The sequence below is a fragment of the Cryptomeria japonica genome, chromosome 8, assembly GCF_030272615.1.
Source record: "Cryptomeria japonica chromosome 8, Sugi_1.0, whole genome shotgun sequence".
Taxonomy (NCBI): Eukaryota; Viridiplantae; Streptophyta; class Pinopsida; order Cupressales; family Cupressaceae; genus Cryptomeria; species Cryptomeria japonica.
Window position 1 is genome coordinate 571,669,016 of NC_081412.1, and position 25,509 is coordinate 571,694,524.

Consider the following 25,509-nt stretch of genomic DNA (forward strand, 5'->3'; position numbering starts at 1 on the left):
TGAATGATAATGAAATATTTCCAATAAAAAATATTATAGAATTGAAAATGTGAAGGTAAGTTTTAAGCTACTCAAGAGCAAGATGAAGCTAAGATTTTAATGTTCATAAAATCATAAATTATTGTAAGGTATTTTTGCACAAAATAAACTGCATAAAAATTGAATCTAAACTTGGTCTCTTTCTTTGTGATCCAATATCAAGATGAATGATAATAAATGCCCATCAAAAGAGTGACCTGTCATCAACATGAATAATAATAAGCGATTATGGGCAGTATGCAATGTGTTTATATGCTGTTCTTGGCTGTTTTCTGTGAGTTCCCCTTGACAGTCTGTTGACTGTCTACTCATTGTAATCAATTTTTACATTTTTTCATAAATAAAAAACATGAATGATAATAAGCCATTAATAGAAATAATAATCAAACTAAGATCCCCTGCTCCTAACAAAAGGGGGATATACAACAATTGGGCTTCTTACACTGTACTGGCCACAATTCCAAGTTAATGCACCTGCTAGCATGGTTTCCACAGGTAGACCTCCACCTCTAACTTTTACAGTATAAGACAACTTTTGGTCGAGGGATGTGAAAGACAGGGTATCTGGTGTTACCTCCACATCCACTCCAGAGGGTTCAATTATCACAGACTGGTATGTACAATCTGCAGGTCCTACATTAGTCACTGTTCTGGGAAATTTAACGGAATATGATGTGTTTGCCTTAGGAAGAACCATCATGGAAGGATAATTGAGTTGCCTCACTCCTCTAAGTTTTTTCTTAGTTACATTGGAGGAGCAGACACTATTGTCTCCTGTTACTAAACGCAAGGCTGTAGTGTTGTAACCTTGGCTGCACATCATGTTGATGTAATCATTTACGTCTGCATCATACACAAGCCCCGGGTCCATGGCTTTCACTGGATCAATGAGGCTAGAGCCATATCCAAATTCTGCATCTCCATTGCCATCGAGCTTATCATTCAAAGGATGAGCTGCAAAACATATTGAAGGTAATAAATAAAAAGGCTTGCAGATAAATTGGATAATTTCCACACACATGATTGAATAATTAACATTACAAATAACATATGTGGTCCATAGTACAATGAATGATAACATTAAAACCCCAGAGTTCAGTATATAGATAAACCATAGCATGAAGAAAAGATACAAATTAATTACTTTGATCTTCATTTGAAAGAAGACAAGCAGCTATTGGTGATTGTAAATTACATTAGTCCATTACATTGACATGTTCTATGACCTTAAAAATGATTTGCTTGATTCTTAAATATCATTTTTGTACTATTTTGGTTCCAGCTCAAGCACATTTAACTCCGAGATTTCCCAAAAATCAGATTTCCTTTATTTGCTATCCTAATTACAAAACCTGGACAAGCTCAAAAACTGTTCATTTCAGACCACTCTGCCATTCCTTCTTGAATTGTTCAATGCTTTTCAAGGGAGCTATAAATTATATTTCTGTAACTCTTGGAGATCCTATGTCCATCTGTCCTCATAGCTAGTCAATGAAATCCAAGAAAATTTTAGATTGGAAGCTTGGTTACTGTACAAAACTCATCATTCCCCACAGGTTTGCTCCAAATCGTTTGGACTATAGATCTCTAACACTCAGACTACTGAAAAGTCTAACTAGGAAAATTGTAACTAGATCTCTCCAGGGATGAGATTTCTCTATAATCTTTTATTTATCAAATCACCTAGGTGGATCATGTACTTCTTTGATTCTTACTAGAAAAGACTTTATATTGAAAATTCATATGATACCTGTCGTCATGAGAGCGGACTTAATAGCTGCAGGCGACCAATCAGGATGAAAGGACTTGACATAGGCTGCAGTTGCTGTGGCATGAGGGCAGGCCATGGATGTTCGAGAAATCATGTTAAAATCCACAAACCTTGTATCCCCTAAGCCACTTATGGGTGCAACCTTGGACCAAGCAGCCAGGACATTCACTCCAGGGGCAGTAATGTCAGGCTTGTAACAGTAAAATAAGTTCAATTAGTTAATGTGATCATACAATACTATAACAGAGCATTCAATTGTCCGTCTAGGTTCAAGAATGTTACCTTGAGTAAACTTTTTATAACTGGACTTGGACCTCTGGATGAGAAATGAGGCACTATAGGTGCAACTGCACCATTGGGAGTAATAGTTCTCAATATTTTTGCAAGAGGTGAGCTGCAACAGAATACAGAAGTGATTCAAAATTAAAATGAAGAAATGAGATTAATTATTGTAACACAAACTTAATATGCAATAGTCAACCTCTTGTAACTCTGTTTAGAATTTTATCAAAATTGAAAATCGACTGATAGGGTTAGATATTGGCAGACTTTACTCAGATGGGACATTATAATTTTGCCGTACAAGTATACAAAATCACATGCCACAGGATTTGACTATACCAACATGATTATTATCTCATTGCATCCAAAAAACTTATTTCAGAGTATCACAGTTAAATTCATGGGTTAACATGTTAAATCTTGGTAGTTTTTAGGGATGTGTTAAGTTCTTTTTGTTGCATTAAAGACTTATCCTTGTTCAAAATTGTTTAAGGTGATTAAGTAATCCAATTACCTTGTGGAGTTGATGTAAGACTTTATCTTGTTTGCTTCTGCAGTTGATAACAGTGTTGCAGGAAGAGCATACTTTTTTGCTACCCCAGTGTATTCGTCAATGTAATCCCAACCAAGTATGACACCAGCACCTCCAGCTGATAGCACTGCTGAATCATTATATGTTTTGTCACAAAGCACTATCTTTCCTTTCACTTGTGCGGGATCCAAAGAATCTGGATAACATTGTCTGAGGAATACATACAGCAAAATCCAGAATTTTGGTTTAGAAAGAATACACACCAGTGAGTTCAAAATGTTTTTAGACAGTTATAAAGGGCAAGCAATATGTCACTTGCTTTTTCAAATCTTTCACAATCTTTTTGAATCAATTTGTCATTTCTTTTTATCACCATTGATTCCAGAAATAACACATTGCTTTCTAAAAAGCATTAAAGAAACTAAAACCTCTAGTTATGGATATCTGAAATAAATTTGCATGTCACCTTGCCTCCTCTGAAGAGTAACCCCCAGAAGTATTGGGGGCATTCCCAGCGTATATTAAAGGATACCATTGCTCTTCCATGGAAAATGTGTTTATAGCTGTTCCCTGTAGTAAAACCAACTTTTGTTAGCTCAGGATAAACTCACTGCAAGTAAAAGTTTCAAGAAATAGAAGATTATGGTTGATGTCCAATCGCTAGCTATTCCTTTATTTGTAATTTTGTATGCTATGCAACAAAATATAAGTAATAACCAAAAAATAAAAAAAACAGAGTAGTTAAGATAAAATTGACCATGAGGAAACCAAACATTTGGAAGAATGGCTTAAAAGAAAATATTAGATTTTGCTGGCAGGAAGTTGAATCTCATCATAGAATTGACTGTGTATAATTTGTTTCATAAATTATGTTTTGTCAAATAAAAATTGAAGGACGAAAAAATTTCATTATGTGGTAACATCATGCAAAGAAAAAGGAATAAGTTAGTGGGGATCCAATGTTTATTCAAGAGCGAAGTTTAAGTTCCGATCTCAGATCTCTTAAATCAATATTCTGAACTCTAAAATGAATATGAAAATATTTTGGGCTAAATGCTTATAGGAAAGGGGTGGGAATTTTTCTCTTTTTCACCACTCTATTATGGCAGAGAAACATGTGCTTTCAAGGAGATTTAAAGAAAGGATGGGTCCAAGATTGAATCCATTCAATAAATTCAATTAGAAGTCATTTCTCACAGACATATTATTTTGAATTGTATTTCTCGAGTCATGTTCCCTCAAAATAATTCCTTCCTGAAGGGCCTTATTTTCATGGAGTTGAAGTAGATGGTCTATTTGATGAAAAAAGATAAAAGCTTGGGTCCAAATGGATCTTTGATTTCTTTCAATATTTCTATGCTGTTGTCAAAAATGACATTTTGGAGGTTTCTAAAGAGTCGCACACTTCTAAACAAAAGTTAAAATCTCTTAATAGTTCCTTTTCCTTGATTTCTTTGAATAATTATATTTGAATTTTTTTGATGTCTAGCCTATAGCTCTATACAATACTATATATAACAAATTTTATAAAACTATTGGTGAGGTGCTAAAAAGGCTCCTATTTTATATCATTTTCCTAGAACAAGGGAGGGTTTTGTACATGGATGCTAAATCCTTGATGTTATTGTTATTGCCCAGGAAGCTATTCACTATATGCATGTTAAAAACAAAAGTTCTATGTTCATAAAACTTAAAGACTTATGATAGGTTTTTCTAGAAATTTATAGGAGATATCTTATGTGCCTTTGGTTTTGATGATATCTAGATTCAATGAATCATGGCTTGTGACACCTACCCTTCCTTTTCAATTCTTACAAACTATTCTCCGTTCTACCATTTTCTCTTTTGAAAGAGGTCAATGTCAGTGACATCCTCTCTTTGCATATCTTTCTCATTTTGGCAGAAGGACTTGTTAGGTTTTTAAAAAAACTCAAGTGTTTTGGATCTATTTTTTTCTTTTATATTGTGGAAGGTATGGATCTATTTGCCCATCTTCAACTTGTTGATAACACTTGTCTAATGGGGAATGCTAACTCTTCAGGAAGTGATAGGTCATAGGCTATCTCTTGAAATTTATATTATTGTGTTTGGTTAACTCTTGAACGAACACGAATCTTAGATTTCAAAGGTTCAAAAATTGTTGCGTTTTGAAAAAGTTGTGCTCATTTTAATAATTTATACAATTTAGATAGAATTGTTAGGATGAAAGCCATGATTGGTTGATGTGATCTCCCAACATGATTTGATGAGTCTATAATTCTTATGTTAGATAATTTTGTGAATAATAGTTGTAGGATTGTGAACATGATTTAAACCACTTTCTCTATGTTAACCGTACCCTTGAATAAGACTGTAACTAACTGGATTTTTAAGTTCTTAACTGTACTAACACCAAGAAAAACTTGAAAAGATGTGAGTTGAATCATAGGAGAAAATATACCATAATAGTCAATGGTTCAATCTACTTTGAGCTTTTGCATTTTTCCCCATTGGTTTTTCTCCCTACAGGAAGTGTGGTTAAACTCCAAGTCGTGTTGGTCAACAAGAACTTGTATTCAGAATTCAATGCCTTCTTCCACTTAGATGCTTTGGAACTATTTTTTGCTCAACTGCAAAGGATGCTAAAGCAAAGATGAACTGGTTAAATTCCCTTAATCCAAGCAATGTTTTTGTAATCCTTACTGACTTTTTTAGAGTCGCGGAGGAAATTCTACACTTTATCCCTTACATGCACCATCAGCTCCTTGTTCTTCACCAAGTTGTATGCCAAGTTCTTCTTTATCACTAGCTTGATCAATCTCTTGGTGTAATGGCTGAACTAAATCAAATTCAGATCAACTATAGGAAGCTCATTGTCTACCACTTTATTTGGGTACACATTTTTTAATGAAATATGACATCTCTGTTGATCAAAAACTGATAATTTGATAGAATCACACACCTTGTAGCCTTAACTCCCTACTCATCCATGAAAGATGAACTTCTAACTTTTCATGTTCAGCTTCTTCCTTTTCTCATCAGGTATGCACACATATGCAATACACAAATACGCTAAGGTGGGATCTACCATTGGTTTGATCCTCAACCAAACCTCTTCTGTGGTTTTTCTAATCACTACATTGCTTGGAATTTAGTTTCCAAGGTATGCTGGAATACCAACTCAATCAACCCAAAATTTCAGCATTTAAGTAATATAATTAAATATCAAATTAGATCGACTAGCTCCTCTATTGGTGCTCTACCTGTTGAATTCCTCTTAAAATGATGTATGACTTTCTTTTATTATCTAGATGTTCAAGATGTCTTAACTTTTCAAAAATATTTTTCTTTATCATAAAATGTTCTCTCTTATTCTGGTACAATGACCCATATGGACTAGGTTTCCATTTTTCTACTGAAATTATCTATTAGATGGTTCCTTTTTTAATTCGATTATGGAATTCTTCTTTGGTCTCTACCACATCGTTCTTCATATCATCATCATTATAAAAACATGATATCAATGTGATGAGCATGCTGATATTATTTTCAACTTGAAAATTTGATCTTTCTACTCTTTGAGAACCTTCATTCATACCTCTAGGCATTTACAAACTTGAACATTTCATTCCAAAGAGAGACATGATCTTTTCTAATATTTAAAACATGTGATTTATAATTCCTCAAAATCTAAAGGTTGATAATTTGGACAGACCAGAGACCCTGGCTGCCATAATTGCATTAACTCGCATTCTGTAGAAGGTGAACGGCATCGTAACAGCCTAATTATTGTTGTTTATACAATAGCCAGTGAGAAAAATATTTAATTAAAATTGATGTAAAATACATGTACATTAATTAAAAGACTATATTTTCCAATACTAGTATAAATCTTCGAAGGTTCTAAGTCCAACTACTATTTATGTTTCTTCATTCTAATTGCCTTGTTTGAAGAAGCCAGGATCTTCATTTTTGGAACACTGAAATTAAAAATTCTTGATTAACTATAGGTCCATTTTTTTAAACCCACACCAAATAGAATTTTAATAATTAAATTAGTTAGACAGCTGATTAATTTTATTAATAATCTATTTCAAAGATAAAAATGACCTCTACCAATATATTTAGGGTTTAATAAAATAATAAACTAGATAATTTGACTAATTTATAAATGTGTATCTCATAAGTAGAAACCAAGGGTTTGTATCATTTCTCTCAATGATGAGATTGTCTCTTGAGACAATGATAGGGTATTGTAAAATCCTCTTAGACATGTTAGGATCTTCCTTTGGATGATAAGGTTTAGCTTGATTTGGTTGAGAGTCAGACTGCATGACTTTTGGGGACGATGTCATGTTATGAATAATAAGGTACTTCGATTTGCAAGTTCTAAATATTTTGGCCAAGTTTGGTTGACCTACATACATAGATTACAGAAAGCTGGAAGCCCCATTGGAAAACAATATAATTATTTACTCTCTTTTCAAAAGAATTTTCTTTATTATCTGTAATTCCGAAGGATAGGGATTCTATGCTTTAGGGAACAAGGTTCCCTAGTTCTAGGACAAAGTTTTCCTGAGTATGAAACCCTGGTTTGTAAGGTTTAATCCTCTTCCTGTACTGTTTTTTTTTCTCTCCTTATCTAGTTTCTGTTAGAATGCCCAATTTTCCCTTTCAGTTTTGGGGCATTAATTGTCTCTCTTTTATTGGGAATTCACTAGGAAATAGAATTTAAAGAACATAATTGGCTCAAGTGCTTGTTCCTTGGAGATGGATTCTGAAATAGAACTAAAATTTGGGAATCTTGACTTGAACATGGCAATCCAGAAGTGCATAATGTAGAAAAGGTCAGAATAAAAAAAATTTAAAAATTCAGATGTTAATGTTATCGAAAGCTTTTGTTATTTTGGAAACTATGGCTACATGGAGTGGAAATCAAGGCTTTATGAATTTTCAAGTTGTCTAGTACCAGGTAATGTGAACAATTTCAACATTTATTTTCTTATCACAAATGGGGTACGTGTCTCTGTTGTTTAGCTTTCTAGAATTTCGTATACTTAAAACAATGGAAGTTGAAAATTGTATAGAAGGCAATTCCTGGATACTTACATGCTATTGCATCTATTTTTATGGTAAATGTGATCCTATTTATATTTTTTAACAGCCAACTGAAATGTTTAGAATCTTATCTTGGAAAAGACGTTATCCTATTATTTAGGATAGATGAATCTAACCATGTAGAAAGGGGGCTGAAATTATAACTCTGCTAATCATTTTTCTTGCCACATGATTAAAATTGGCATCTTCTTTCAAAGTTTTTTATCTATATTTTTTATAAGTTCTATATTTAAATTTTCAATGCAATTTATCTATATTTTTATATAAATGTTTTCTCTAAATTTTCAATGCAAATTTTATATGATGGCTGAAAATAAACAGAAGAAAGAAACCCCAAAACAACCCTCAAAAAAGGCTTCTAATTTTTCTAAGCAACAGCTGCAATGAAAGTGTAGGAAACCTCTAGCACTGGACCAAACTGTAAGCCTTTGACATTCAGTTTCAAGGCGTCTTTAGCACTTCTTACTGGTGTCTATCATTTTAATGTATCTTACAATTAAGAAGATCAACATGGCAGTTCTCTATGTTGGTTCCAAAATCAGATACATATTAACCAGCCTTTAAGAGTGTCCTATTCTTATTTAAGTCTTCCTATTATTGCATACTCAAGACATTCCTGACATATGAGTAGGAGACATGTCAGTCTTGTTACAGTTGATGGAGGCACATTTAGGGATTGAATTGATAAATTGGGTAAGTTATGAACATAGTGTTTTACAATTTATTTTGGGACATTACATCTGGCTTTTGCAGGCTGCTTTTGATTCCTGTCTCATTGTACTCTATTTTAATCAATAAGATCGTTAGCCCTTAGATGAGAGAACTCCAAAGTTGAAAATATGAGTTACTAATATTAGAGCTGAAATTCCAAGAACATATTTCTTGGGTGCTTCAAATGATGACTTCTAATGCAGAACCTATGGTGAGATAAGGTGGTGTGGAATCTTATGTCTTGCAAGCAGGGAGACAGTTAGGATGAGTGATGTGATAATGAACTTTCCTGTGTTTGATGAGTAACACAGAAGCACTTCAAAGTTGAATAATTTATATAGCTTGTTGGTTTTGTGAATCAAACAATTCATGTTTTGGATATTGTACGATAGCACTGATTGACTATACATGGCTTATAGTGACAAGCTTGAAAATGGCATCTAAACTGATAAAAAAAATCCATTTGGATAAAGATTTATTGCAACATTTTTGCACTCCTTCCAATTTTAGGTGAAGGTAAGTAAAATTATAATTATCTATACCAGGATCTATTGGACAATCCTTATTATCCAAATAATAGATTAATATAACAAGGCAGGGTTTAGCTACCTCCAAAGTCATATTGTTCCCCAGAACAAGTGGGGAGATGAATTTCCGATCAGTTGTGCTGGCAGCCACAGTGAGAGTCCAGGGGCTATAGTTGCAAATGCTTTGTAGATCAGGTCCATCATTTCCTGCAGAAGCTGACACCAAAATCCCTTTTTTCATGGCATGAAATGATCCAATTGCAATTGGATCTTCAAAGTACTCCAAGATATAGCCTGACTTTCCAACTGAAATAGAAATTATATCCACTCCATCATGGATGGCATCATCAAACGCAGCAAGAATATCTACATCCTCGCATGTTCCTTCAGGTGCCCAACAGACCTTATACATAGCAATCCTTGCACCAGGTACTCCTCCACGGGCATCCCCTTGCCCCACTCCAAGAAAGCTTGCATTTTTCAGAACATTCCCAGCTGCTGTGGATGATGTGTGTGATCCATGACCATGACCATCTCTTGGTGACAAGAAATCTTTAGCTGGATCACCTGCCAACCCTTTGTTATAGAAGCTTGCTCCAATAATTTTTCTGCCAAAGTAACATTGTTCAGAGAACTGTATTGTGGTAGTTTCAATTTTGAAGCAAAAAACAGCTACTATGTGTTGTTTCTGTACAAATTATAATTCATGACAGCAAGTTTGAGATTTGGCAACCTTACCAACCAAGTTACTAATTGATGAAACCCCAGATCTAAATCTTACAAAATTCTTAATTAACCTTTGAATCCAAAGAAATAGGTCTTCAAACAGATGGAATTGGAATTGCAAAAGTATTTTAGATTTTTCTGTTTACGCTTCATACTCCATTATGAACACTTTATTCATTTTGGCCTGTAAGAGCTAGCTTATAGAAGCTTAGAAGTGGATTTCTTTCTATATGCCTTATTATAATTCATAATATTACAATTCACAATATCACAATTCACAATATTATAATTCAGAATTATATATCAAGTAATTTCTTATAATCTTAACTTTAACCAAGCTCTTGTAATAAAACATACCTTCCCAATACATCTTTAACCTGAGTACTTCTCCTTTGTGACGATGGGGATTATTAATGGCACAAGAAAGTTGAGATAGTATTTAAATTTGGAGTTGAGATATGTATATAGGCTATAAATAGAGTTGGAAGGAAGTTGAAGAAGAATACATAAATAATAGGGCAGGAGGAAATAAAGCAGCTTACCAGCATTAAACTTTAAATTAAACTTTTATGGTGCAAGAGCATGACTGACTTGTCAGTGTATACTTTCACATAGTCTTTCTAGAATTACTGGTCATGATCTATATAATTAGAGCTGCACTGAATGTCAGTATTAGGTAGGGTTTATATAAAAATTGATGTTGAAGCAGGGGTCTGATGGTGAACATTGAGATACAGAGTTACATTGACAACTCTAAATGCTGTGTTGGATCATCTCTCCATCATTTCTTAGTGGCTTAAACTATGCATCACACAGTTCTTATATACTGATCTAGTTAAAAGCTGAGGCTTTCAGACAATGGTGACAGCAAACGTAATCTTTCACTGCCAAGGAGGCATATCCTGCAACATACATTTCTTGATAGAGATTTCTCTCCCAGTTGACGTAGTTTTGAGTTTATAATATTGGCTCTAGCTGCTTAATCTCTTGTACATTCTTTTTATTTTGTTTTAATTTATTTGCAGAGGCTTTAGGCACTCTTTCTATTATGCTTGACAATAATTTCAACTTCTAATAAAAAAATAACAATTTACCAATCCTCATAATAGATAAGATCGCCCAGATGAATAATGGCTACTTGATTACAATGTGTGTTGTTTACATGTTACCTAGTTAGATACTCTGGTAATATTGTAAGTTATAAATTGTTACACTTGGTATCAAAAAGATATGGACTTCAGTTGACTTTAAAGATGGGAAAACACATATTGACAAGAAATCTCTAAATCTACTTGGTATCAAATTTGTTGCAATGCAAATAAATTCCAACAATAATAAAATGATAAAAAACTGACTTGTTGCAGGCCTTAAAATCTGATGTAGCTTGACATTTTCCTTTCCATTTGGATGGAACTGGGCCAAATCCAGTGTCACTAAAACTTTCTGACTCCGGCCATATTCCTGCAACATTTCTCACATTGAAAAATGCTCAGCATAATCAATACTCAGAAATATAGTTAACTCATCACCTTTAGGCTTTGGATTTTCGATATCATTTCAGCATATTCTTACTTTATATATACAGATATAAAATGGATAGAACATAGCGATTTCCAAAGTATCTGATAATTAGAAGAAAAATAAATATGTCAACATACCTGTGTCTAGAAGTCCAACAATAACATCGCTTTCGTAGGACAAATTTCTCTTGATATTCTGAGGAAAGCCTAAGAAATCCCACGATCTTGTTGTGTGAAGAGTATTTTGTTTGTTTTCAAATACAGAGAGAACACCTTCAATGCCTACATTTTATTAAAAATGGTTTCTATCAACAAGATTGATGGTATATATTATATACACATTTACATATTCTGTGGAGAAATTAAAAAATGGCTCAAAATATTGTTGCCAAACCATAGAAAAATAATGTACCAAAATTTATTTAAAGCCTTGTTGAAACAAATGAAATATAAGGATGGAAATAAATTGAACACATGTTATATTTCACATTATGAAATAGTCAAGCTGATGCAGAAACTCCTTTATCTCTGATTGCTTCTGTTAACTCAATATGGATAAGAAAACTAACACAGCAAACTGAAAATAATAAGGTAGAGGAAAAACAACACCGAATAAATATTCCTAAAGACAATATAAAAATATAGAAGATATGATTTATATCATAACAACAGATTTATATATTCTGAAGCATGATTTAGTGAAAAGATTCTTATATTTATTATTTGTTAGTAGATGTCTCTTTTTCTTTATCAAGTGGGTTGTATTTTTCAGTGTTAAATTATGTGATAGTTTATCAAGATTCTTTGTATAATTTTTGAGTCAAACTTATTGACCTATATTTCATGATTAGTTGTTTACAGTGACACATACTTTATGAGAGTGGTATGCAAGAATTCATATGGGATAATGCTTCACTCTTGTGAGCATCACCTAGAAGCTAAGCAGACCACTCATGCACATTCTTCCTTGTGAACATCACTTAGATGTAATGAGTGCTAAGTGAATCATTCATAGTCATGAGATATGAGTTCTTGTGAACTACTTCATATACCCATGAAATATGAGTAAATGAATTTAACTCTAATACTACATAGTTGAGTCTCGATAAAAGCATCACATAACATTATATCCCTTACTTTATAGAAATATATTAGTTACAAATAATTGGTATTATTATTAAATTAAATTTCTCCAATTTCTAACAATTTACAAATAGTACATTAAGTGCTATAATGAGTGGCACATCATTCACCCTTCATTTTTAATATTTTGATCGTCTTTGGTCAAAGTCACATGGTATAGTTGTTCTACTATACCTAACCAAGTCAAACTACATGATCTATGTATTATATTAATATAGTAGGCCTTACCATTTGATGAATTATGTTTTTATGCCCTGGACCTTGTAGTAGCCAATTTGTTGTCCAATAATAGTTCAACTTGTTCTCATTTTGGCAAGTGCTTGATCTAGTTGGTGTTTTCTTTGTCATGTTCATCATTTATTCCTACAAATATTGAATATAGGTTAGCCACATAAAAAATAGGATTGATGTTTGAATCCTTTGGAAGGTAAATTGCATAAGTTTACATTGTAATTTATCCTTCCAGCTTTAATTTGTTATAAGTGTCTTGAAGATACCTCTACTTGTGCAAATGTACCATGTGACCATTTCCCCTTCCAAGAAGTATTTTTCCCTTATATGAAAGTCAACATGTTTCTTATATTGTTCATCCATTGCCTATAATTTGTGTTTGAATTATTCATCTACTTTTTCAATACTATTTACAAAACCTATAGCATCTTGGTTGAATTATGGGTTGCATATCAATTAAGTTCGTAATTCCTTCAAGATGTGTACCATACAAACATTGAAATCTAAAAATGCCACAAGTTTTGTGGATTAATACTCCTTTGATAGCTACCCTTGAAGCATCACACTCAAATTTTGGTTTAGCAAGAATCAAATTTTTAGTTATCTGCATTTTGAGTTGTTCAAATTTATATTAGTTGCATCGGTCCAAATAAAGACCTTTTCACTCATGAAACTAGCTAAGGGTGTACTTATACTCTTGTAATTTCTAATGAACCTTAGTATAAAAGTTCACTACTCATGGAAGCTCCACACCTTTATGAATATTTGAGGTGTGGGTCATTCATGAATTACCTTGAATTTTTTTGGATGCATGCCCTATCACCAACTAAAATAACACTATCTAGGGAAAGTTGTTATCTTTGTAAAAATCACTCTTTTCAAGGTTGATGAACAACCTTTGACTATATTTTACAAGTCTCGAAATTGTGTTAAAATGTTGTTTTCAAAGTGTCCCTCCTAGCCATTTCTTAAAACCTTATTGCTACTTTCAACAATGATTTCTCTATTACAAGCCTCTAAAGAATGTGTGGTTATTGTCACAATTTACTCACTTGTGAACACTTTACTCTTGTTCTAGACAATGCTATTTGGAATGTTAGTGTGCCAAGGTCTCTTACATTTGGCTCAACCTACCACATCAATGGTGGTGTTGTGGATAATGTCATCATGTATTCTTTTGGTCAAGTTTCATTGATTATTGATGTGGGGGGAGCATGGTTTTCCAGGTATGTGGCCATTGCTAGTGTAGGGACTCCCTTTGATTATTCTCACTTTCCTTTGTGTGGAAATCTTGGCCTTTTCTTGTTCACACTCCTCCCTTGTCATGGTTTCTAGGTAGGATGTGATCAACAATAATTTTTTTCACCCTTGTCAAAGTTTAATTTCTAGATTTAATTGCATCTAACCTTCTCTCTTATAGTTGAATAAATGGGTTTTGGAGTCTTCGTGGCCTCCCATTGAAAGCACAATTGAGTTTTTTCTTGTGCTAGGTTTTTTTTTTTACTACAAGCCTTTAAACTTTGAAGGAATGATGTTGGTGTTGGATGGTAGGTTGTGGATGTGGGTTGAAATTTCCTCTCACAAATTGTGGTTTCCTTCTTTCAACCTTATTATTGAATCTCTTGATATTATACTAGGAAGGGTCTTATCATCCACTCTAATTATAGGAATATTCTTGCATTGAGGAAATTGGCAATGCTATTGGTTTTTTCAAGGTGGATTCAACCATGTCGAACTTTGGTCAGTCTACCTTTGCTTGCATTTTTGTGGACATTGATATTTTTAGGGCTCTTCATGGGTATATTATCTTGATGATTGAGGATAGGTGGTGGACTCAGTTGTTTGACCTTAATATCCTACTATTATGTTGTAGATAGTGATTTGCTACCAAAAATGTTGCTTTTGATTTTCATCATTCTCACTAATTGAGATTGCATGGTCAACTACATGGTAGTGGAATGATCTCATAATCATTTGATTGTGTATTCTAACTCTCCGCTTGATGATTTCCCTTACCCTACCCACATGTTGATGAATTGCAATGGGGATCATAATGAGATATCGATGGCTTCCCCCAGGGCTAGTGAGACTTGGGTAACTTCGTTGTTCCCTATTATCACTTCTCCACTTGAACTAATTCAAGCGTCTCATTTATTTAATCCCATTAGTTGGTTGTGGTTTCTGGGTTGGTCCTTGTTGCTATGTTTATGGATTAAATGGAACATATGACATTTTCAACTAGAAATTCTTCCTCATTAAGTGAGGTTACTATGGTTGAGGTTTTAGTTGAGGATCCCTTCTACTCTACATGGTCAATGGATTTAGATAATTGTGTTTCTTGAATAATTGTTCAAATAAGGAATAGAGTTATTCCTAAATTTGTTTTGAAATCCTAAACTTTTATTAAGGATGTGTGGATTGCAAGTATGAGGTTGGCATAGTGTAGGTTAATGTTGATTGGTCTCCAATAATAGATTGGTTGTTGTTGTGTTGTAGAAATCTTTTTTTGTTAACCATTGCATTTCTCATGTAAAAGGTTTAAAAAAAAACAAGATTTATAGTGTTCCAAGCACCACCCTCAAACGTTCTACATGCTCCTCCACATTTCTATTGAAAATTAAGATATCATCAAAATAGACTATAACATTTTTTTCAATGTATGTTCTAAATACCTAATTCATAGTTCTCATGAAGGTAGTCAAGGCATTGGAGAATCCAAACATCGCCACCCTTTCATATAAACCATCCTTGGTTTTGAAGTCAATCTTCCATTCATCACCTTCACATAATGAATTTGAATATGATGTTATTAACTCTTGAGGTCAATCTTGGAGATCATAGCACCCAACAAACAATGTATTGTGCGGAAATGGAAAATAATACTTCACAATAATTTTTTTAATGGCTCTAGAATCAAAACATGATATTGCACTTTCATCGTTTCTGGGGGGAGATAAGAGTAGGTGACGAACATGAGCTCATAATTTTTGTCTCAAATCTTTTTTTTTTAGTAGTTTAGTAATTTGTTTCCACATTTTCTCATTCGCTAGAGGACTCAACCTATAGGTAGTTTCATTTGGGACTTTGACACTAAGAATTAGATTGATTTGATCAATAATGTCACTTGAAGGAGTCAAATCAGCTAGGAGGTCAAATAGAGTCAAATCTAATATTGGCTTAACCATATCTACACCTTTGTTGATGATTTCTTGCAAGAATCCATAAGAAATGCATTGCACAAAACCTTATCTTAATAGGAGCTAATATTAAAGACAACACAACAAGACTTATCTACAAACACGATTTCATCTTTCCTCAATTAGGAGATCTTAAATGTTTTTGATTTAGGAATATAACAAAGATTTAACACTTGGACCATTTTGTTACTTAATAAATTGTCATTTGAACTACCATCTACAATCACTTTGAATATGTTTCCTTGGCACTTGTATGTAGTCTGAAAAACATGTTTCCTCTTGTAATTGCTATTCATAGATTGTTTATTTCCTACCACCAAGGTATTTTGTAGCATTAAATTATTTCGTTCCCAACCTCTACTTCCACAACTTGTGGGTTTTCTTTTATCTACGTTGGTCAATTGGAAGTTTTAGGAAATAGTGGAGAGTTTTGGGATTTCTATGTTTTATTTCAAATAAAACTATGCGAGGCTTCCAAATTCCAAAATATTGTCACCTTTTCCCCCTACCTTTGAAATACTCCCTTGCTTTGAACTTGGGCTTCACATTCTCTCAAGCTCTTCTCTAATTCTTTTGGAAGAACTTGGACTTTTCCTCTATTTGTGTTGCTATCAACCCATTTATTCACTATTTTCACATCCATAATAGGTACCTTGATTAAGACAAGATCATCTTGGAGTTGAAACTTTAGTCTACTAATAAACCTAGTTGAGCTTGTTTTTCAATCACATGTATATTAGTCCAAATTTGAATCCTTATAAATTTCTCAATATAACCCTATACTGACCCTTTTGTCTTAGGTTATAAAATTCTTTAAATGTATTTTCGCTAATAATTAGAAAGAAGAACCAAGCTATTAGATTTTTCAATGTCTTGGGTCACAATCTATTTTTTTTTTCTTCCCTATCTTCACCTAAATCCATATGAATTCTCCCACCAAAGAGTAGCATGGGACTTCAATTTGGATTCTACAATTTTTACCCTTCTTGGGTTATCTTTATCAATGTCTTTCAACTCAAAATACACCTACTTTTGGACCCAACTCTAACAATAAATCCAGGTTAATTTTTCTTTTTAAATTTTTAACATTAACTTTCATCATGGAAACTTTTTTGAACATAGCTTTGGCAAGCTTCTCCATAAGGTCTACTAGCCAAGCTACATTTCCCAAGTTCTCTTGTTCCTCTTTAGAATCATTTATATGCAATCTGGCTTTAATGGTTTCTATTCTTCCAAATCATCCTTCATCATTATTCTTTTGTGGTTGTCAATTCCTTGTGTTTCTTCTTTTCCAGTTGTCTCTAAACCATCTTTATTTTCTCTAATACCAAAATGATGCAAACACACCTTTATCTCTAGTTTGCAACCTATTAACTAACTACATATCTAAAAAAGTGTGACAAATTTGAAAGAATAACTCAAAAAAACCATACAACAATAAATATTCTTTAAACTAATAAAAAATATGATTTATATTATAACCTTTTCATATCTACTAAGTTTAACAAAATGTATGGCTATTTATAGCCAAAAGTACTAGCAAGGAAAAAAAATCTCCTATTTTGACTAAGACTTAAAAATAGTAGGAAGATGATAATTGTTTCCTTAATCCACAAAATCAGAGAAAATACAAATGGTTGCTATTATTAAGGAAGAGAATTTCCCCCAATTTATAACACTATACAAGCACTATGCTAATTTCCAATATTCATTCCACAATGAGTGATGCATCGCAAGCAAAAGCTGTTATTATTTTAATTCAACGAAATCAAAGAAAGAAAAAATATAAGAAAAGAATAATTTATACAAAAAATTATAATAGTCAGCTCCATATTATCCAACCTGAAATCTCCTCTACTTCTGATGGATTAAGCCAAGCTGCAAATCCGTTGAAGCTCTTTCCATAACTATGTGTCCAACGTTGTTGTGCTGCTTCATAGCTGGAATAACATTAAAAAAAATATTTTCCGTTGATTCAATTATTTATAAGTTTTCTTATCTATTCATAGCTATAAACATTCTAGACCAGGAATAACATTCTTATGTACAATAAAACTTGATAAGTAATATCCAAGAAAGTAATGGATGAACAAACTTATTTTTTTTAACAATCATAAACTCATAATTTTTATAATAGATGTAATAGATTAGCATATATTCTTTTATTTTTTAAGTATGAGAGCAAGGTTCAATTATATATATTTGTTGAGCCAAAATTTCTATGTAAGTTTTATTTTCAATGATTCAAAACGGTTAGATTTAAAGCAGAGTCTCTTCTTATGAAGGGTATCAATCAATAATAAGAGATTTGCACAATTCATAATATCAAGATATAGCTATTTCTAGATTCGATTGTGTTCAAGATTTTTGCATTAATGTTTTGGATCACACTCTATGATCCATCGTCAAGAAGAGAGCCAAAGGAATTACTTTGTGAGTTTTATCCTCAATGACTCAAAACATTTATATTTAAAGCACAAATCCCTCCCATGAAGGGTATCAATTAGTGATAAGAGATTTCCACAATCCATAATTTCAAAATATAGCTATTTTTGGATTCAATTTTGTTCAAGATATTATGAATTGTGGAAATCTCTTATCACTGATATGTATGTATTTGTATATGTATGTACACACACACACACACACACACACACACACACACACACACACACACACACACATGTATACATACATGTAGGCATACATATATGTATGTATAATATATGTATATATACACATACACATACACATACACATACACATACACACACACAAATATGAGAGACTATGTGTCTTTTATGAATTTATCAATAAGTTAATAAATAGAATTCTAGTTAAGTAGTCATTAGCAAGTAAGTTGACAGAATAATTGAATTCAAGATTGTCGTTGCAAACCACAAGACAAGATTTCACAAATCAAAATGCTCCAGTATTGTATAAAGAGCCACAAACTCTTAAAAAAACAAGAATTACAATTATTGAATATGATCATGACTTAATAGTTCAACTATACATAAAAATGAGATTTTGTTGTAAATGAACCCTATTAAAAAGCTAACATATTACGAAAAAGTATGTTGATAGAGGAGCTAAATGAAAGATTTTGATTATATACACAAGATAGGACTTTGGAAATCAATATCCAAATATTGTATACAAAGTCACAAATATTCAAATTTTAATAATCAAAATCTTTCATTTAGCTTCTCTATCAACATACTTTAATAAATTATTAATTAATCTTAATTACACAACTTTAAGAAATTATTAACTAATTAATTTTAGACCTCTTAAAAATATTTTTTCAATTCAAGGATCAATTCTCCCACTATACCATGTAATCTTATCAAGTAGTGGTCTCATGAAATCTCTCACACTTGGTACAACTAAAGAAATGCTTGAAATTGCATTGATCAAATTTTCTATGTAAGTTTTTTAACAAGATAATGTGTTCCTTTAACTCAAATTCCTACTTTGACTCCTTCCATCATTTTGTATTCATTCTTAAATTAAAGCCATAGTAATATTTAGCAAATTAATATTTTGAGGATCTAGTTCCCTTGCCCAAAAGAGTTTATGCATGACTATGTAATTTGTTTGTTTTACATCTTGATTATTCTCATATAGTGAAGGTACACATGACTATTTTAGAAAAAAAAAATTCCTCAATCATCCTTCCCCAATATGGTTCATCTTTTTTCCTTCTTTGTGGGAGAACCCTCGGGTAAGAAAGAGTAACAGTGTATAAAGTAATGTTGTTTTTACTGTTTCCCCCTTTTTCTTATCGTTTAAAAAAACCACATATTTTTGTTTTTCCTTATGAGTTTTCAAATATGAATTCGTGTTTGGAAGAGAAGTAAATTTTGATTGATGCGGAGAAGGTATTGATCAATAAAGGTGGAATGTTGTGGGGGGAGTGAAAATATGAATAGTGGATTGAGAGAAGGTAAGTGGGTGTGTTAGAAGGGGAGGCAAATATTTATGGGGATAAGATAAAGTAATTAAAAGACATGGATGCAAAAATAGGAGAAAGGGTACAGTTTGAAGTAGGTGAAATAGATGCTCCCTTATTTGTTGAAGTAGTGACACTTGATTATAATATATTTTCCTTGTCTAGAGAGACATTGGAGTGGTTGTTTCCAGAACATCTATTGTAGATGTGGAAAGTCTTATATGTGAAAGTAATTGTACTCTCTTCTTTGCTATAATTTTAAGTATTATCTTAGTTTTCACATCACCTCGATCTTTTATAATAACCTTTCAAGTTTGTCTCTCCTTTGATTCACAAGAAATAATAAGTTGTGGTGTTGAAGGTGAAGTCATGCATTGCATTTCTTCTTTTGTCACTTTTTAATGGGACTAACATTTAGGAGGCCTTGCAACCTTAGAGGAAGATACATTTACTAATTTCATCTTGTTTATCTCAATTTCATTAATTACTGTTGACTTAGGGGTTGAATCTATGATACTTACTTCATCTTCCAAATTTTAATAGAGAATTAAATTGTGGCCAACCCTTTTTTATCATGAGTAGGCAATTCCAAATTTTCTTCATCTTTCATAAGTTCCTTATGGAGCTTAAATGGATGGTTTGCTTTTACCAAGTGTTGAGTAAATTAGTAAAATCCAATTCTATAACTTGAGATTTATTTTTTATAATTTCTCAAAATTCCTCTAATTGATGGTCATTAATGAAGCTATTTCCTATCTTTTCTTCTATGAATCCCCTAAGATCAAAAGATGACCTATCTACAAACAAATTTATGTTATAAATAACACTATTTATCAACACCATGACATCATCACTTCTCTTGTAAGATTTTAATAACCAATAATAATAAACTATTTTATGCTCTCTTGAATTGTAACAAAACAATCATGTTGCTAGGGTACCTTGGTAGCATAAGAGGCCTTTCACTAAATCGTAGTGAATGTCATCTATCATATGAATCAATTTTCATAGTATTGAATCACCTTCTTGGATTCTTGTGAAAGACACTCTTTGTATGGTCTATCCATTCCCATAATCAAAGTTTCAATTTATACATTATTTACTCTCCTAATAACAATAAGAGAGTTAAGATATTGGAGCTAAGTAAGACAATTATAAGTAAGTTTTAGTGGGACTAAACACATCCACTTTAGACAAGTCTAATAATATTCTTGCATGCACTATGATAGAAACTATATATGAAATTAAAGGGTATTCACATGATTGAAGAAAAATGTACAACTATTAATTTGTATGTTTTCACTAGTGAGGAAAGTTTGGTCAATCCAAAAGGTTATAAAACAAACCATATTTATAACACAAAACATTAATAAATGGAATGTCCTTAGCTCTAGACTCTTTGTTTTTCATTGAGGAGATAACACATTTATCTCTCCTAAGAGGTTTGAATATCCAATCAACAATCTCTAGAGTAAATCAAGCCAACATCTTGCTATCAAGTTATTTGGCTTCCCTTGTATCCTAGTAATAACATTCTATGGTACCGTAAGAACAAGTTTTGGAAATTGTAAAGGATCCAATAAAATTTGTGGCTTCCAAACACTATAGTAACAAACGTTTCTAACTAGTTTGTCATTCTTTTGAGATTTCACTATCAAATGTTTCTTTGCAAATCCACATGCATTATTTTAATATTTTGAATGTTTACCAAAACACTTTGAACAAAAATAATAAAAGTATATTGCAATTAATTGAAATTTCATTTTAATATCTTGGAATACATCTCTTAATCAATCATTTATAATATTTATAATTATCTTATTTTTTAATAATATAACAAACCAAAACCCTTCCAACAACATAATTATTAAATCTAAAAAGAATACCACTTTTAAAAAATCTACCCATAATCCTCTTTAATCAAATTCATTCATACAAGCTTCGTGCTAAATAACACACATTTTATCATCTTGAACAAATTTGATCCACCTAACATACCTAAGCCAAGGTCTTCACACTTATAATTATCAAATCGAAAAATAATACAACTTAAAAATAATCTACCCATAATCTTCTTTAATCAAATTTATTCATTCAGGGTCTTCACACTTTTTACTTTAATCATATAGCATGTAGGAGCCCTTTGACCAGAAGAGGAAAAAACACAGAAGCAGCAAAAAGTGCAAAAGTTGAATTCAATGAAAATTTGTTGTATCCTATATGTCGTAATAGTTTAGGAGTTCTATAAAAAAAAATTAAGAAAATATATTTTTAATTTGTTGTGTTTCTAGCTTAAATTGTTTAAGATTTATTTGAACGTTTTAAATTAAATTGTCTCAGATTTATTTGATTGTTTTCAATCATATTGAGAAGATCACATTCTCATCCTTATGATGGATCATATAATGTGATTTCAAATGGTGATATAAATCTTATGCAGTTTAATCTAGAAGTATCAACAGACTAATCATTATAGACTGTGGAAATCTAATATATCTGAATTATATTCTTTTTGATCTAGAAACGTCGACAGACTAATCATTATAGACTGTAGAAATCTAATATCTCTGAAATATATTCTTACTTTTCAACATCTTGAAACATATCAGTGTGAGATCAAATATATTCTTACCCTCCAACAACATCCTGGAGCATATCAATGTGAGATGAAGCAGCTACTGTGTGGAAATCTCCTTCAACATCAGATGGAATATCACCCATATATATTATATGAAGCTGATTCAACACCCAAATAATTTCTCTTATCAGTAAACATTTTGGATAATACAATTTCAAAATATCTTATTTTGCTTGGTCATGATAAATCCAATCCATTTTTTCATAAATGAATACCTTTTTATCTGATTCTTGAAATGCATTACTACTGAGGTGCACCAGAAATAAAACGATCAGTGGTAAAAACTGGGTTTTGCTGATATCTGCCATTCTGAAATGGGTCAGAATGGCCATCTTCCACAACACTATTTATAGTCTAGATTAAATCTGATATGTTTTCTTTACTTGGAGAAAACATCCAATCTGATATTACTATACAAGCACTGTGCAAATCTCTTTTTCTTTTTCTGCTGTGATATTCATTATCTTATGACAAATTCTGTTTCCATAATTCTAAATGCTAAGGCTAAAAAACATTGAATAATTATACGAATGTTCTTGGATGTTTACAAAGATGGTAGATTTTGCCAAATATATTTGGAACTGTAGTGTTTGTCACATATAAATAACTTGTTGAAGAAGATGATTATTGCATATATGTTAAATGCTGTGGATTGTTTATTATCCTGGAGTTCACTACTTTCAAGGCATTTTTGATGTTCTTAGGCGGAGAGAGCGTTATTTTTTTTCTTGTTTTTCTCGCTACAAAATGTGTTGTTAACTCCGGCTAAGAGCTTCTCTCACACTCAGAGATTTAAAGTTGACAGTTAGTCTCTTAAGAAGGCAATTAGTTTTTTTATTTTATCTTACTTTTTAGGGAGGTGAATTAAGCTTCTATCCTAGATAAGTTTTTTCTCATGTAACGTGATGAATTATGTAAATTTTCATGAATTTATTGTGTCAATTTATTCATAGAGTTCGTCATGTTAGATGATAACTATATAATCTTCAAATTGCATGTACTAGATTGAAACCATGAAGAAATTTAGACTGTCCAACTATCTTGGGTTGATATGGTAATGCCTTTAGCAGTTACTTTTGGTTAATTTCGATTGTCATTTGGATTTTGAGTGAGATGCATGTGATACTTTTGTGTTAAATTTGACAATATTTATTTTTTGTTTTATCTTTGTAGGTAGATACATACATACATATACATGCACGCATAGACACGCACGCGCACACATACACACATATGTTATTATCAAATGTTGACATTTTGGTTCTTCACCGATTATTATTTTGTCGATTTTGAGATGCATATAGTATGCTTTCTAAGAGTAGATTATTATAGCACTTTATTTCAATACTATCCTTATCTGTACCAAGATTATGGATATGATTAGTAATTGTTCTCAATATTCTATATTCAATTGGTTATCATATTTCCATATTTGGATGGGATGGGATGATTATATGATTTATGTGACATTGTATTCCATTGGGAAACTTTATTTTGCTTTGACTATTATATATATGAAGCATATATAACTGACATGTGAATTGAGGCTGCAAGTGTAGGGTCATTTCCCCACTTGAATACGTAGGTTTGGGTTAAATTTCCACAATCGTGGTTATTCAAAAATTTCACATTAAGTTTAAAATGTTTTTGCCAACCCTTATCATACTCAAATTGAATACTAGATATGCCTTATTAAAAGGTTGTGGAAACTCAAACTTGAAATAGTGACAATTCTAGAGTCCATTTGTGTTGTGGGTAAATTGTATATGTGTGTGTTTTGATCATGTTTGTATATACTCCCTCATGTCATTTGTTTAATTTTAGTGAATGGATCTTGCATGGTAATGCTATATGATCCATTTGGGAATTAGAAAAGAAATAAAAATATTTTTTTCTTTTAATTGGTTAAATAGTTTGGTTAGGAGTTTCAATCAATTAATTACTTATTTCAAGTTAAGGAAGTAATTGTTATCTTTAAGTCAAATTGTGTTAATGTTCCTTGGTAAAATGAATTTTGAAAGAAAAAAGAAAGAAAGAAAAGGAGGCATAAGAGAAAGGGAACAAGATTGAATGTAAGTAGGAAGAGGACTTTTCCATTGATGGTGGTAGTACATGGAAGAAATGACACAATAGATAAGTTGATATTTTTGGGGGAACATAATAAATGAACCAAAAAACCTCTCATGTTGTAAGAAAGAGGTTTTGGGTTGTGAGAGATTGTTTTGGGGTACCTAAATAAGAACAAATTTGAATATTTTATCTTGATGAAGTATTAGCGAAAAGATACAATGATTAGGGTTTGGGGTTATTAGGGATTCAATTTACTCAAGTAAGGATATGCTTGAAACATTGGTGGGAAAAAAATTCCCAAGACTGCAATCAATGCTCCTAATGTTGAAATCACTACTAGGTGTTGAATGTATGCAAGAATACCAAGTGAAGGAGGATAAACGATAGGTGGAATAGGTATGGATCAATTTGTGTCAACACATGTCCCTAACCCATGTTGTGGCATGCCACCACCACACTTTGAAATGATCTTATGTCAAAATAATTGAATTCTAAAGCCAATTCAACTCTACTCATAATTTATGTAAAAAATATAATAGAACCTCACAATTAGCACATGATGATGAAATACCATCCACCACCACTCCCAAAATGGTACATTGCAATTTGAGGATTCCTACACCACTTAATTGATATTCTATTTTATGTTAGAGGTATAGGTTGATTAGTGACAAGGTCAGCAAAAATTGGGGCTATAGTATGTTTGATAATATGAAGATCATGAATCTTTTTATAAGAGAGTCCATAATTTGCATGCAACTACCTCCTTTCCTCCCTCCAGAAGTAGAATCTATCTAGTTCCACATCAATGGGTCTAATGAAATCACGAAAAAATTGCATTGAAGATGCAAACTATGATAAATGGGGGGATTTAAGGCTCATTTTAGATCAAATCATTTTTCTCATAAATTATGTTAATATTTCCATTTTAATGATTGCTCGCAAGAGAGCCTCAATAACTACAGAGGGTGGGAGTTCTGAGGTAAAGAGGATGGATGTGGGGTTTTGTAGTTACTCGAGTTGGTTAAGCTGCAATATATCATCTATTAATAATTCATCATATGGAGGTA

General features: G+C 32.1%; 1 protein-coding gene across 1 annotated transcript; it reads right to left on the reverse strand.

Annotated features, from left to right (window-relative positions):
* Nucleotides 1–427: 427 nt before the first annotated feature.
* LOC131048151 (subtilisin-like protease SBT4.10) lies at nucleotides 428–22,677 on the reverse strand. The gene is made up of 11 exons (XM_057982027.2): nucleotides 22,585–22,677; nucleotides 22,364–22,467; nucleotides 17,619–17,716; nucleotides 11,344–11,487; nucleotides 11,041–11,146; nucleotides 9,042–9,567; nucleotides 3,091–3,194; nucleotides 2,607–2,834; nucleotides 2,093–2,228; nucleotides 1,790–2,000; nucleotides 428–993 (listed from the first exon to the last, which is right to left on the reverse strand). Exons 1-11 carry the CDS (start codon nucleotides 22,675–22,677, stop codon nucleotides 428–430), a joined length of 2,316 nt encoding a protein of 771 aa, XP_057838010.2.
* Nucleotides 22,678–25,509: the final 2,832 nt, after the last annotated feature.

Bases quoted from the DNA above. Each gene is read 5' to 3' on its own strand.
- LOC131048151 (XM_057982027.2), bottom strand. From the start codon at position 22,677: ATGGCAGATATCAGCAAAACCCAGTTTTTACCACTGATCGTTTTATTT. The intron at 17,717-22,363 runs GTAAGAATATAT...ATGTTATTCCAG, and splicing joins CTCCAGGATGTTGTTGGAGG to CTATGAAGCAGCACAACAAC. The intron at 2,001-2,092 runs GTAACATTCTTG...TACTGTTACAAG, and splicing joins TTATAAAAAGTTTACTCAAG to CCTGACATTACTGCCCCTGG.